At 43.5% G+C, this 15,145-nt stretch overlaps 1 protein-coding gene across 2 annotated transcripts in view; it reads left to right on the forward strand.

Annotated features, from left to right (window-relative positions):
• Positions 1-7,421, forward strand: part of WHAMM (WAS protein homolog associated with actin, golgi membranes and microtubules) — a 30,819-nt gene extending 23,398 nt beyond the window's left edge. For both annotated transcript variants that reach the window (XM_027688158.1, XM_027688157.1), the window contains 5 exons: positions 673-860; positions 2,298-2,384; positions 2,469-2,564; positions 2,938-3,499; positions 6,124-7,421. In XM_027688158.1, the coding sequence (XP_027543959.1) occupies positions 673-860; positions 2,298-2,384; positions 2,469-2,564; positions 2,938-3,499; positions 6,124-6,410 (1,220 nt within the window). In that variant the 3' untranslated portion in view covers positions 6,411-7,421. The remainder of the gene's footprint in view (positions 1-672; positions 861-2,297; positions 2,385-2,468; positions 2,565-2,937; positions 3,500-6,123) is intronic.
• Positions 7,422-15,145: the final 7,724 nt, after the last annotated feature.

Consider the following 15,145-nt stretch of genomic DNA (forward strand, 5'->3'; position numbering starts at 1 on the left):
GAATAACTTATATTGACAGTGCTTAACTGCTCTCATAGTTACAAGATCTATGCGTAGAAGGTGGTTATTGTGAACCTGCTGAAATAGGTCCTGTAATTCATCATAATCTATTCTAATATAATGTGTACAAATTACAAAATGCATCCTATAATGACAAAAAGAGGTGGTTTGGCTAGAATGGTACAGGAATACTGCTATATTCCAGTTAAAGTGTCTTGTCATGACGTATTTATGAGGAAATTAGGCACCAGTCTTGTTCTTATTTGAATTCTGTTACCATGTGCACTGTGAAGTAAACATTGCTGCTGCTTGTTGCATAATTAAAATGTGGTAAATAGTAAAATAAGACACCTGGCGTTGATCAGAACAGTCCTCGGTTTTCCAGGAAAACTCCATTTGGTGAAGGTAGGAGTTAAAACACAGAGAGACATTTGAAAGAGGAAGCTAAATAACAAATGCTAACAGCATAAACTTGATCCTGCAAAGCACCCCTGTGAGTAACATGACATGTTTGCATAAGACTGTGAAGGACCAAGCTCGGCTCTGGAGCATTACACTTCCTCATAACTAACTCACTGCCTTCAATGGCTTTTGAAATGTCATTAGCTCTTTAAATGTTTAAATAACTGTGGCAATTTTTGGTTTTTTAAAAAATGCCAAATGCCTTTTTAGAGAAACAGGATGAAGTTGTTTACTATGATACATGTGAAAATCCTGAGGAGCTCAAGGTCATTGAACAGACAATGGGACAACATTACGCTAACTTGTCAGAAATGACGATGCTGAGGCAGAAGACTAAGCAGTTGGAGACAAAGCGTGGGACTGTCTGTGCGAGGAGAGCCTACCTCAGGAACAAAAAAGTAAATGCAGTCCTGGAGATGTGCATTTTCTTTAGCTGATATCTTGACTCATGAGGGATGGACAGGAAACAATTAGGGAAGCTTTGGGTGGAACGTACAAGATGATTCAAACTCAGTGCCAAGGTCCCCAAACAGAAAGAGGGGCAGTGTGATTCTAAGCCAGCTTTCTACTCCGCGGTGTGGTGCAAGTGCATGTGGCTTAGAACACAAACTTACCTGGGAGACCCAGGTGTTCCCCCATCAGCTAAGCCTTACCAGAGCCCTGTTGAGGCCAGCTGGAGCTTTGCCCTAGCAGCCTTTTCAAAATATCTGCAGTACAGGAGGAAGCCTGGCCTTCTGTGAAGGAAGCTGCAGTGGGAGAACAGCCCACACGCTGATGCTTTTACCTCTGAACAGGGGGAAGGGGAAAACTTAACTGCGGAAATTCTCTCTCCAGCCTCTCAGTTCTGTGCAAAGGGCAGTTTTTCCTTTGTTTCCTATTCAGAGCAGAACTAGGAAGATACAAATTGACTCTCATGAACCTTCCCAGTAGGCTGAGCTTACCTTACACCTGCAGTCCTGCTGGAGCAGAGAGCAGAAATTAAGTCCCAGTCTGTCTGACCTTTTACCCCTCACTAGCCTGGACAAAATGGGAATGACATTGGAAATGTTTTGTGAGCCATCATTGTCTCTTGCTTGCAACTGCTTCCTTGGCAAACACTTCTTTTGCTTCTGTTTTCATTTCCTTAATTGCTGTCTATGGGTTATATAACACTAAAGCCAAATGCCAAATGATTTGCAAATGCTTGTCCAGCCATGTGGATAATCCCCCTCTGTACAGAGACAAATAGCGACTCCCAGAGAAAATATTGAAGCCTGCAGCTTTTCTGTGGCACTTCTTACTAACAGAAAGTACCCCTGCTAGGCATTCATTGTGCTTTCCCATACCTTTGTTTCCCTGGCTTTTTTACTTGGGACCTATGGCAAATAAGAGACAGGGGGAAAGAAGCCTTGTATTTTTGTAATGCCCTGCTAGCTTCCTTCTTGCCTTCTTCCTCATGTCTTTGCATCCCTTCTCTCCAGCTGGTACTTGGGTGACATTTCTTCAGAGCTTGTTTCTTCTTTTTTTTTCCCATTTCTTCTCTTATTTTTTTTAACAAAAGTGTAAGACAGAGTGGTCGATTCAGGTCTGGGTATATTTTCTCTGCAGCATGAATTAAAAATATGACTAATTAGGAAAACAAAAGGTCCCATTGGCTTTAGCCATGAAGGACTCCCACAGACTTCACCATCAGGGTCTCACATCTGACACTAGTTGAGCTTAGCCATCTTTCTTGGCACTGCTAAATAGCAACCATGATTGCTGTTTAGTGGCCTGTGCACAGGAGTTAATGGCACAGATGGTGCACACTAAATGTGAACTGACTGAGAGTTGCCTGAATTTTGCTCTTCTTCCAGGATCAGTGTGAAGCAAGCCACCGGCAGAGACTGCAACAGGCAGAAGAGAGCAAAAAACGCTTCCAGCAGCATCACAGCATACAGATAGTGAGTACTGAATTGCAGCCTTGAAGAATTTCCCAGCTGCTTGTTTTCACAGACTAAGGCTCACTTATTTGTGTTTTAATGCAGAAGAGAGACAAGCAAAAAGAGGAGGAGAAAAAGAAAAAGGCTTGGATAAGCCAGGAACGTCAGAAAACACTGGAGAGGCTGAAAGCATTCAGGGAGGCAAGTACTGTGAACTCCAGTAGTCCTAAATGGTGTGAAAACACAACATCAGAAAGTAGTCATAGCTCACGTGTGAGCACAGTCCAAATCAGAGACAACGTTTTGGATAGCCTAAAATAAGATTATGTGTTATGAGTCAAGAGGATTAAATCCACTAAGAATATAATTTCCAGGTGTGGAACCTGTTGCAAAGAATACAGGTGAGAAAATGGCTTTGAAAGAAATACTTTGATATTCATTTCAATTTATTCAGGGTTGAATTTTCTGCTTGAATCAGTGAGTGGGACAGGTCTGTACTCTCTGACTTTTTACCTCTTTGAGATTGATGTTTTGGCCAGTCCAATGACCTCCTGCCTTCTGATTTGTTTTTCAGAAGTGTCCAGCTCATGTTGTTCTGAAAACATCTCGTCCCCAGCCTCTCAGTCCCAAGTTGCCACGAAACATCACCCAGCAGTCTGTAGTCCTGTCCCCTCCACCTTCATCCCCAGCAGTACTGTCCCCTGCACCCTCACCACGAGCAAGGGCAGCTCCAGAGCAGCCACAGAGCATACTGCTGATTGAAGCCAAAGAATCAAAAGCTTTGTGTCAGGACACCCCAGCAGATATCCCTGTCCAGATTTTTGTGAGCGATGGTGACACAGAGCTTACTGATGGTGACACAGAGCTTGCTGATGGTGACACAGAGCAACAAAAGCACAGCAAGGAACTGTTGGTCTCTCCATCCTCACCACCACCACCTCCTCCTCCACCCCCTCCTCCCTTGCCCCCTTCTCTCTTGCCCCCTCCTCCCCCACCTCCCCCCTTACCTCTCCAGTTAAAGACACCACCAGCAACAGAGGATACACCACTTCCCCTCAGCTCCCATAGCCCCTCAGAAAGCCCTGCACTGTACAAACAGGATGACTCACCCAGGACATCTATAAATAATTGCATAGGTAAGCAGACTCACATCAGCTGGTGCTTTTTTCACTTCCTATATTTTTGTGTTCCCCCTCCCTCTGGTTCTGGACAGGAATAGTATGTAGTTTTGATCGAGAGAATGAAGCTCTGGGAAGGCTTGGTCTAAGAAACCACATACAATAACACTGACCATAATTCAGGATGTTAAATGAGTAACAATGATTTCACTTTACAGGGTCCTGATTTTCGGACTTGGAGTGTGTGACTTGGCATTTTTTGTGAAGTGCTGTCAAAGGGGACAGGTCAATCTTTTAGTACAGTTGAACTTGAATCTCTGCGTATTTATTAAGTATGGCCTTAGAAATTGATTTAAACCATGCTTAATCGCAGCACTAATAGTTCTGTAGAGATCTTAATTCAGGACCTGCATTTCTCATGAGACTGAAAATCCCACAACTACAATAGGTAGGAAGGTGTCAGAAGAAATTCCAAGGAAAGGAGGTTTATTCTTTTTGTTTGCTGAGAAGCAATTTTTATTGCTGGGTTTGTTCGTGCCACAATTTTGGAACTTTGACTGAACATGGTATTTTGATTGAGGATTAATCACCTGTCCAGTGTGAAGACCACTGGGTAAATTTGTAGTTGTACTAAGGCTGCAATTTAGTGTTTCTGATTCATGTACTACAGATCTAGTAGTTGGGCTGCTTGCATTTCTAAGGTGTGCACAGCCCGTGTCCACTTACAATTTGCTTGGTTTCTAAATAAAGGTTTCGTAAAAGAATTCGTGTAGGATTCAACCAGGATTTGAAAGGCAGGTGAATAGTTTTGGCATACATTCCTAGGGGAGAAATTCTGCTCTGTTACACCTTTGCTTTGTTAGCAAGATCATGCAGGTGTAATTGAAGGCTGAACTCGGCAATTGAAACAGTAGTTTGAATGAGAATAGAGCTCGGCGGCCTCCCAAGGCTGCACCGGTTACATCCTGCTAACAGGCTTATTTTTATCTCTAAAGCGAGCGGATATTTTGACTGTGTCAGGGAGATTGATCTAAGTTGGAAGGCAGCAATTTTTTCTGTCGTTTTTCACAGTGGAGGTTATGCTAGAATGAAGAATATGTTTAAACGTGGTACATTCCTTTTCCTTTCAGACTCTTCACAATACATCCAAGCAGCCTTTGTATCCTCTCAGTTAAGAGGCAAACCACAGGCAGAAATATCGAGGAAAGTTCAGCATTTTCAGTTCTTCCAAAGTGTGGGGACGTACAAGCAACTGTGCCTCCAATGCAGACTTTGGTCTGGGATGTCCATGGATGGGATAACTCTACCACAGATACTCTTAAGAAGCTTTAATTAGCAGCAGGAGTTGTACACCAGAGTAGTCTGATTGCTGTTGGAACAGCCTTGCTGGTAGCTAATATTGCTGCCATTCACAGCCTAACACTGATGTATTTTCATTATTTTTGAATAAGAAAAATTATTTTTTGTTTACTGGAGAGATCTGATTGGTTGTTTACACCTGTTTCTTGAAGAAAATCATCATGTTAATAGCTGTAATAGTAATTGCTAAATCAGTGCCACAGGAACTTACTGAAACAGCTTCGTAAACATGTTTGGTTTTGTTATGGACTACTCTTGTCTTTGTACATGAAGAGCCAGGAGAGGCTTTTTTTATGATTTATTAGCCTGACTAGTATTTTACCAGGCAGCCCATTTCATTAATAGACTTAAGGCTTTCTTGTAGGCTTTGTAAGAGGACCTGGTGGATCTTTGCTTGATCCTTTTTAGTCTCTGAAGGTACCACAGGATTTAGCAAAATATTACATTTCAAGTGCTTGATGTTAATCACACAACCTTGTGTGCACTGCGCATGGCAAAAATACTTCTGACTGTGAGGCACAGATGGTCTGGACCTATTGCTGTAGGAGTCAAGTGCTGTCCAGGGACACGGCCTCCCTGTCTGACAGTCTGCAGCAAGCAGCAAAGAATCCAACAGAAGGAGTAAAACACAAATTAGTGTGTATCAGGAGGGCCAGTGGAAGCTCTCTCAGTATGGTGCCCTTCATGGTCTGAAGTTCAGAAACATACACCTGAGATTTAAATCATGTTGTAAAATGGGAATTGTTTTTTAAGTCCGTACAGAAAAGACCTGCCTGCGTAGGGCCTGAGCTGACTCCCACTGATTTCAGTGGTGCACTTTCAAGCTCTTCTACTCAAATCCTTTTATTTTTCTCTTGGCTGAGCAAAAATGCAATTGATGGTCTCAGCAGGCTTCTGAGCAAGCTAGGAGGGATGGAAGATTGTTTATAACAGAGAATGCAGGAGATTTTTTGGTTCAGTGAAATTTTTTTGAAAGCCCACAAAGTTGTAATGAAAAAGAGCATCATCCTTTGTGTATATCTTCCTTAGAGGACCAGTTTGTAAAGTGTTGAAGAAGTGTTGGATTCTCAATTCAAGATATAAAAGCTTTACTCCTTTTCAAAAGCAGTTCCAGAGCCTGCTGTTGCAGAAGCTTGAAAGAGTCTGTTCCAGAAGAGACCATTCTTTTTCCTGTCTTTAGTACAGATTAAAGGGAGAGCCCTGAGCACTTGGGTAGGGCTTTATACCTCTAAGTGTGGTTGTCTTGTTCTTTCTTCTGGTAACAATAGATTCATCTGTTGCAGGTTCCATGGATGAAGTTTTGGCTTCTCTAAAACGCAGTGAAGTTCATCTTCGCAAGGTGGAACAGCCAAACCCCTATGCTTCTGTGAAAAACAACATCCTCTCTGCCATAAGGCAAGGAGTGAAACTAAGGAAAGTGAATCGAGATACTGAAAAAGATGTCAGTAAAGGATCCCCTAATGACCTAGAGAGAAGCATTAAAGCAGCCATGCAGAGAATTAAGAAAGTGTCTGCTGATTCTGAAGAAGAGGAGGACAATGATCGGAATAATGGAGAATGGGACAGCTAACCAGTTCAGAATAACAGACTTACTGGCTGGAACTGTCTGCCTAATTTTGCACATTGTGGAAGACTGTCCCTTTCAAAATGAAAGAAGTGTGATTGTGTGTGTGTGTGATAGTCCAAAATGTCTTGTAAAGTAAAATAATCCTGTTGATTTTCTATATAGGAGCTACAAATTCTTATTTTTGCATAAGAAATCATACTGCAAATTATACTTGCATTAATAGGTATTTTTGGCTCAACCATGTCATGCTTTCACCACATCTGAAGACAGTTAAAATGCTGGATTGAAACATACACTGTTTAGATCATTACTACACAGTAGGTAATGCTATCACAACAAAGTTTAAGGAGTGAAAAAATAACTGAAAATCTCTTTTGTCAGATAAAAGTAGAGCCAAATCTGTGGTGACAGAGGCAGACCAGAAAACTTAGCATAATCTGGAACCTTTCACTCCTACCTCCATTGTCCAGAAAATTCTTTAACAGTTTGCTTTTCTAGTGCTGCTCACTCTCAAATAACTACATGGATGCTCCATTTATCATTATGTTAGAAAGTGTGCACTTATAAATGTGCTTGATAATGCTTATTGGGAAAATTAGTATCATGTTTGAAATAAGCACTACTGCAGTAATTACTGAAAAGTTTACTTTTTAGCCAAAAGATTAAGTATAGACAACTTTTAGATGCTGTTTTTCATACTTCTACATTTACAATGAAAGAAAGAGCCAAATTATTGTAGACAATATTTTCCAGGATCTAGTCCTATAATGCAGAGTTGCATTTCTCTGCTGAAAACATCAATATGTGTTTATAGCTACTCTCATGAATTTAAATTACCTGATGGCCTTATAAATGGCAGGTATTTGTGTTGTGCCTGGAAGCTGACTATTTAAAAATTCAGCTACATTCAATGTAGAGACTGTTGCTATTTTGGGTAGATAGTGACAAAAATGATTCAAGTTTTTTTTTGAAGTTTATACTGACCCTTAATAAAAATATATCTTGACAGAGGAAGTGGATTCAGTGTGCTGTCATTTTAGAATACTGCTATGAAGTAAGCGTTACTTATACCATGGTACTCTAGTTTTTGATAGGAACTGCACTCTCACTAATGTTATATGTAAATGCTCTTATTTTCTCTATTAATTGTAATTTGGTAACAAAATTGCAAATACAGTGCTTTAATTCCCTGTTTAATACAGAGCAGCAGATCTGTTTAATCAGCACAGTAAATACGTATGCAACAGTTTTCGAGAAGCAGCAGCTGGGGGTTCATTTTTTACCATTTAAGCACCTACTGCTGCTTGGATGTCAGAAAAAAAACAAACTTTTTTTTTTGTCCACTGCAATCAAACCAAACAAAGACAAGAGCAGCAGCAGCAGCAGCACAGATCAGTTCTTACTCATCTTTTCTGAGTGAGGTCTGCAGAGGGGAGCTGGGCACAATGGGCAGTGCCCCCACACCGGCTCTCCCTGAGCCAGGGTGGGCATGGGGGAGCAGGGGAGAATTTACCGCACCTTCAGACTTCAGCACTCCAAATGCTGAGCATTTCCCATGGACTGGAACTGAGGACAAAATCTGGTCCTTCGAGAGCAGAGATCTCTTCCCCAAGGATACCCTGGGCAGAAGGGGTCTTGGCCAGTGGGAGGGCAGAGGGGGCTGGTGCTGGGGCTGAGAGCTGCCCTTTCCCAGGCCGTGCCCTTCAGCAAGGCAGTTATTTAAAGCTGAGAAAAGGGCGCAGAGGCTCGGTTGCCTTCCTGTGGCTGGTACCTCCTGCCAAATGGCAGCACAGAGCACTTTAGTGGTTTAATTCTATTGTTGAATTCTTAACTACAGTGCTAGGACATTAAATGCAGCAGTTTAAAGTATGCAGAGAGTGAGTTGCAATTTCTCCAACAAATCTTACAGCTTTTGGGGGTTTAACAGCAGCAATTTTAATCATGAGAGGCCATCTGAGGCTCAGTGTCACTGGACAGTGATTTCCCCTGCTTAGGGGTTTCTTTTGTAACTGAAGCTCAGCTGGGGCTGATCTCAGGTGTTCAACAGATCTCTCTACCTCCCAGGCTGAAAAATACCCTTGAAAAGCCACTCAGAAACCACTGAACCCACCTGTTTTCTGAAGCCCACTTCATTTGCTAGACAGGCAACAAACCTGCTCTGGAAAATGTGCTGCTGCAGTTTTCTGGTTGGTGTGGAAAATTGCACCTCTATCAAGTGTCCTCACCACCTGGTTCACCAGCAAAATTTAATGGATGCTACTCAGCAGAGTAGCTACTGGAGCACCAACACTCCTGGACATCAGAAGCATGACCAGGGTAAACACTGGAAGCACTGGCATTAACCTAAAGAGGAGAAGGAGAGAGAGCAGTTTTCAAATACGTGAGAGGCTGCTGCAAAGAGGAGGCGAGTAATTTGTTCTGTGTGTTCGCAGGGAGATAAGGGGCTTAAATTATAGCAGAAAGAGTTCAGGGTAATGATAGGAAAACCTTTCTAACAAACAATGAGAGCAGACAGGTGCAGGGACAGGTTGCCTGGAAAGGTGTTGGAGTTTCTGTCACTGGAAATCTTTAGGAGCAGGTTAGATAAACACCCCGAGGCTCTGCTGGTGTTGCTGAGGCGCTGCGGCAGGGAGGTTTGCAGCCCCTGGCCAGCTGAGCTCAGTGTCTGCTGCCTTGAGGCTGTTTGCTCTGCAGGGGAAGCCACAGCTTGTTTTCTGAGAGATGCCCAAATGTAAAAAGGCTCGAAAAAAACCTTTCTGAACCACCATCAGATTTTTCTTCTGGCTCTCCATGACCGTGACTTGTCCTGTGCCACCAGCACTGGGCTGGGGAAGGAAGAGTGGGTAGGAAATGGCCCCGGTGGCCTGAGGCTGATTTACCCCAGGTTGATGGGGCACTCAAGAAAGGCCACCTGCAAGGGTCAAGAGGATTTAATCTGGATTTGAGCTCAGGCTTCAGCAGATGCCTTCCCACACCAGCATGATCCGGCAGGTTTGGTGCAGCTGCTGGTGCCATGCACAGTCAGCAAAGTACAAGGGCTGATGGATGAAATAAGAGAAACTGAAGTTGTAGGTTGGTTCTGTGATGACCAGCTCTATCAGTTTAGATTAATATTAACCTGCAAAAATGCTGGGACACCTTTTTGACATTAAATACCCTTCTTAAAATAACTTATCATGGGCTAATAAGTGAATCCCTCAGTGGTTATAGTCTGCCCTGACTGTCCAGCTGCAGAAATTTATTTGTTTAAACTGAAAAAAATACAGTTGTCTGTCTTTAAAGAGTTAATAATGCACAAATTTGCTGGAAATCCCGGTAATGAGATAAAGAAATCAATTTCTATAAATCAGTATCACTGTGGCTTGTGATCTCTCTAACTATGACGTGGGCAGTCCAGACAGCGGCTGCCAATATTTTTAGGGAGGTTTAAAGTTAATATATTCAAAGACTACTTGGTCTGACTAAAAGAATTTCACTTTGAAACCCCAATGCTTTTGATCACAGCAAAAGAGGAGTCATGGCTGTGGTACTGAAGCACTGAGCACTGTGGCCATAGCTGGTAATGCCAGTGTAGCTATGGATTTGTCAGCATTTCTGTCAACATGCTGCTTTTAGGGATTTATGTCCATAGCTAACCCCCCAAGCTCAGTGCACAGGGCTGACTCACATGTTGGATACTGACTTTTTTCTTTTCTGCAAAATGATACTGAATTGAATAATTAAGTCTGAAGTGATCCAGAATGATCTTATAGGGTCTTGAGCAAGTACATCACATCACTTGTGCACCTGTGGGACTACGGGGGACCTTGGAATACACTTGAATATATGGGCTTGAAGTGGTGGCCACGAAGGTTTGCAGGGCAGCACCCATGATCCATCCTTTGATCACTTCTACTCCTTTCTTTTATCCCTATAAATAAAAAGATGCACATGGACACCAGGAGCAAGAGAGACAAAGAGGATCAGTATGAATGCATTCATTAGGACTTACAAAAAGCTGGAAAGTGCTTCTTTTTTCAGTCCTCCTCCACAAAGAAGTTGGTAGATAAAAGTGTGCATCCTTTGGAGAAAATGAGACCTAAGTCTGTGCATGCCTTTATTTGAAAAGCATGGATTTAATTCCAAAAGCTCCTGTTTGCATCCAAGAGCACATCTGCACACTACCCGCCATAATAATGTGATTGGTAGGCAAGAGGGACACATTGTTTCAACTAAACCCATGGTGATGATAAAAGAGGAATGGTATTGAAGGCATTATTTAATAAATGCCACAGCAAACCTTGGCAGCAAAAGCAGCTCAGAACAATATGTGAACGTATCCCTGGAGGAAACATTCAAAACTGCTCCAGAACATGGCAGTTTTTTCCTGGCAAAAAGGTATGTGATTTTCATTCTCAGCACGTCATGCTAAACTGAGAGCAAGAAACAGCACAATTAAATTTGCTCAGGTAACAGTGACATTAACAGCTCAGCTACTTGTGAAAATGCTTTGTAAAACAAGCCGTCTCTAGCAAGCCTTTGCTTTTGCAGTAAGAGTGAGCCACAAACTGCTCAGAAAACATATTTAGCAAAACTACAGTTGCTCATTTTCCACTAGATCCCTATCCTGCCCCAAATCCCCATTAAATTGCTGAGGAGAGGGGGGACAGCAGCCTCCCCAGGCAGCTGCCTGCAGGTAAATCATGGTCCTGTGGCTGTGGGTCAGGGCCAGCCCTGAGCAAGGGCCTTCTGGCAGAAAGGGGCCACATTGGTCCCCAACCCACAGCAGCGTCCAGCTCTGCCCTGCCAGCACCCAAAGGGCCAGCAGTCTGGGGAAAGGCTGGCCAGGCTGCAGCTTGGGGGAGAAACTCAGTGTCCTGCTGGGAGACTGGGTTTCCCCCCAGTTGAGCATTGGTTCATCACTTTTAGCATCCGAAGACATTTGCACCTCCCTTCTATCCCAAGGCAATAGTCTAAACACCATCCCACGGGTGTCTTTGCAGAACCCAAGGGTATTTCTCTGAGAACCAGCAGCAGTCTCTGCTCTGCCCCCGCTTTCTATCCTCTTCTCACCCAGAAGAAGTTGAAAGGCAGCCAGCTCCGATGCCAGCAGCGTGGTATCTGCATGTCTTGGCACCATGGCAGTGGGCACTGCAGACACTGGGGGTGACAAAATGAATCTGTCCCACTCCTGGAGACACACTCGAATCATTTATTCATCAGCGAGTCACTGCCCTTCCCACAGTCTCTTCCTGCGAAGCAGAGGTGACAGCAAAACAGGATCAAGCGCCTACACGTCCCCAGCCTACACGGCGAGCTCTGCGCCATCCCTTCCCTCCCGAGCTGGCAGCCCTGCTAGCTTGGAATAGAAGTCCTGAGAAGTGTGCAGGAGTGAGCAGGCACACAGGGTGAGGAGGCAGCAATGCATCCTGTCTGCTCTGCCAAAAGGAGCACGTCACATGTGTGAATGCTCCGTGAAGTATCTGCTGCAGGGAAAAGGGCTGCACAAAGAGGAGACATGGCCTGTGCTGTGCCTGTGACCCCTCTCTTCCCTCCTGGCATTGCTCACCAGTGAGCACTGGTGCCTCTGCCCACACATGAGGCAGCTGCCTGCTCCCTCAAGGGCAGGGGCTCCCCGGGCCATACCTGGTGTCAGAAATGGGGTTGGCTCTGTGGACCAGCATCCATCCCTGTGGGATGACTCCAGGAACAGCAGCAGTATTCCCCATGGTAATGTGAACAGAAGTCAAGCAGGGCTGCAGTCATCTGTAAAACTGTAATTAGCTTTAAATTAGGCAAGGAGACATCTGGACGAGAGGCGAAGAAGGCAACTAGAGACAAGCATTGTTTTCCCTTGACACCACTCTGCTGAGCCCGCTGGGCTCCATTGCAGTCACCTGGTGTGACCCAAAGAACGCCTTGGGATGAGCCATGCCAGCACTGCTCCAGAATTTGCACAAAATGTGCCAGTCTGAACGACAAAGGGAGTTCCAATTCATTTGCTGCAACACTGTGCTTCTCAGTTCCTGTTCATACACTGCCATCAGTGCTGGTGTTGGCTTTTATATGTATTTATCACACAAGCAGAAACAAGGAGTTGTAAATCAGTAATAGCCCATCCATTAAATTTCTTTTCCAAAGAGGAACTAAGTATGACCAGCAATGTTGGTTGATCCAGAAAGTATAAAAAAATCAAATCCATTACAACAATCATAGCTAAAGAAAATTGCCCAGAGTTTGTTCAAAAACCTTTGCAAGTTGGAGGTTTCACCTGCTATTTCCAGTACCCAGTTAGGAGACACAAAGTAGGGCAGCTGAAGCTGTGGATTGCCAAGGCATGTTGCATCTCATCTTAGGGAGGGACACTGGGCTCTGGTCATCTCTTATCTGAATCAAAAAGCCTATCAGATGCTACACACCCTGATGTAGAAGAGCTGGGCTGCAGCATAGCCCCTTCCCCTTCTTATTTTTAAACATCCCTGTATCTCTCATTCTTGACCTAAAGCCATTCTCCTCCCACTGAAACGACTGTGCTGGTGACCACAGGACCTCCACAGCATTAAGGAGAGAGTGAATCACTGCAATTTCTCAGGTTTCAGAGTCAGGGATTATCTTTATAAATGCACCCAACACTGCTATAGATAAGCAGGATTTGAAAGGCATAAATACTTTGCTTCTTTCCTGGGTTCTTTGTTCTTCAGGGAACTCCAGCATCCTGTTTTGTGACATTCATCTTCAGGCTAATGAACAGCACAAACCTGCATCCAGAGAAAAATGAAAGCCATGGCTAATGGTAGCAACAAAATAAATAGCAAAAGCCTAAAAGTAAATAGCTTTGAAAACTGATACGTTTCAATGTGACATGATAATGCAAAAAGGTTCAGTGCTGGTGTTATTTATAATTCCCCGAATGTCTGAATTCCCTCCAGCCAGCATACATTAAGTGCAATCCAGGGCATATGCAACAAATCATATTCAATGATGAAAAGTCAGGAGAAAAGCAAGAGCTCAATCTCTCTTGATTACAGCAGCCACAGATTTGTTTTTCATAGACTGCCAGTACTAATGAATGGAGAGGACATGAAAGGAAAACAAAAATACTGAAATCAACCTGCTTCACGTGCCAATAGATGTATCTGCTCATAAACTTGATTAATTAAATGCAAACCGTTGTCAAGAAATGTTGTTCAGGGTATTTAAGCCCTCACTCTGACTGCAGCATCCAGCCATGTGTGCAAGTACAGCCCTGGAAAGCTGCATAGGATTTAGCTCTGGGATCCTGGATAACAACCACTGCTGGACACAAACACAGGAGGGTACGTATTTATGAAGAGGTCCATTATATGGTGAAGAACAGCAGGTCCCAAAAGCTCTGCTAGAGCAGGATTGGTTCAGTAAGATGTGTCTACCATGCCTGTACAATTGGGGTACAGCCTCAAAACCAGGAGCTGGACCCCATTTGGCACACAAATAACTCTGATTTTTAACGCCCAGTTTACCATCTAGAGATCATTTAATTTCAGGCAGTGCTTCTGAGAAGATCTAACAGTTTTGAAAAGTTATTGAAATATATTCAATATTCAAGAAAATTGTTAAAACCCAAAGGGAATTTCGTAGCATGGAGATCTGTGTTTGAAATATTCAAAGGCAGGGGTCAGAATTAAGTACTACTTGGCTGCAGTGATCTGTTACATGTTCCCAGCAATGCATTCTTGCAATAAGATCAGAATGTTTGCCTTGCAAAGGTTAGCTATGCTTTTAAAATTCACCACGTCTCAGATCTGCCCAGCCTGAGACAGCTCCGTGGCAGCGCTGTCCTGACGCCTGTTAATGATAAAGTGGAAAGCCCTGTCCCAGGGCGCTGGCACAGCCCTCCCAGAGCTGCTTCACGAGCCTTTGGAGGGCCATTTTTAGCGTTGCTCGCTGAAATCAAACCTGGCAGTGCACCTGGCAGGGTGTTTTTTTCTGCTTTTGAAGGATGGTTGGACTTTGCTCCAGTGGGCTCGGTGACCGAAGCAGGGCTGCACCACTGCTGCAGGTCAGAGGCTGAGCTCCAGTCATCACCTGGCTTTGCTTCTTCAGCTGCCACTGCCCCATTTTTGTATCTAACATTAACATTTCAGTCATTCTCAGGAGAAGGTTAGCCTGTTATGTATTAGGCTCGCTGATGCTGCTGTTCTGCTCTGGTTAGCAGCGCTGATTATGTAAAGGATATTTAATGTTGTAAATAATTAAAATGCTTTACAAGATTTTGGCTACTTTTTCAGGAGCAAAAAAAGAAATGAAAGAAAATGTATGCAGTGGATTTGTGAACAAATGCTCAAGTCTTCTAGGAAGTGGGGAGACAGTTAATAATATATAATTAACACATCTTCCTTTCTTCTCTTGTTGGTGCAGACATGCCTTTAGATGAAAAGCACCGAACATTAAAAGTGTGTGGGACAGAATAATGTTGTATTTTATGTAAGTTCAGCCTTGTCACCAGCTACATGTTGCATGTGTTACAGAGAGAGCAAGCCTGTTCCTGCTCAGGGATCTCATCCACTATACTGTCTTTATACAGGCCACCCCTGGGGTGCCATGGTGGGTTTTTTCCTCCAAAAGGAACTAAGTTATGGCCTAGATTTTTCTACACTATTGAAGGAACTCAAGGTAGCTAAAAGGAGTACGTATTATTAAGTCGCTCATCTACTTAGGAGTCAAACATTTGATTTGAAATTCACCTCATGTTTTTGTCAGACATCCCGAGGTGGCACATC

This window comes from Neopelma chrysocephalum, unplaced genomic scaffold (assembly GCF_003984885.1).
Source record: "Neopelma chrysocephalum unplaced genomic scaffold, ASM398488v2 Primary Assembly neopelma1_75, whole genome shotgun sequence".
NCBI lineage: Eukaryota > Metazoa > Chordata > Aves > Passeriformes > Pipridae > Neopelma > Neopelma chrysocephalum.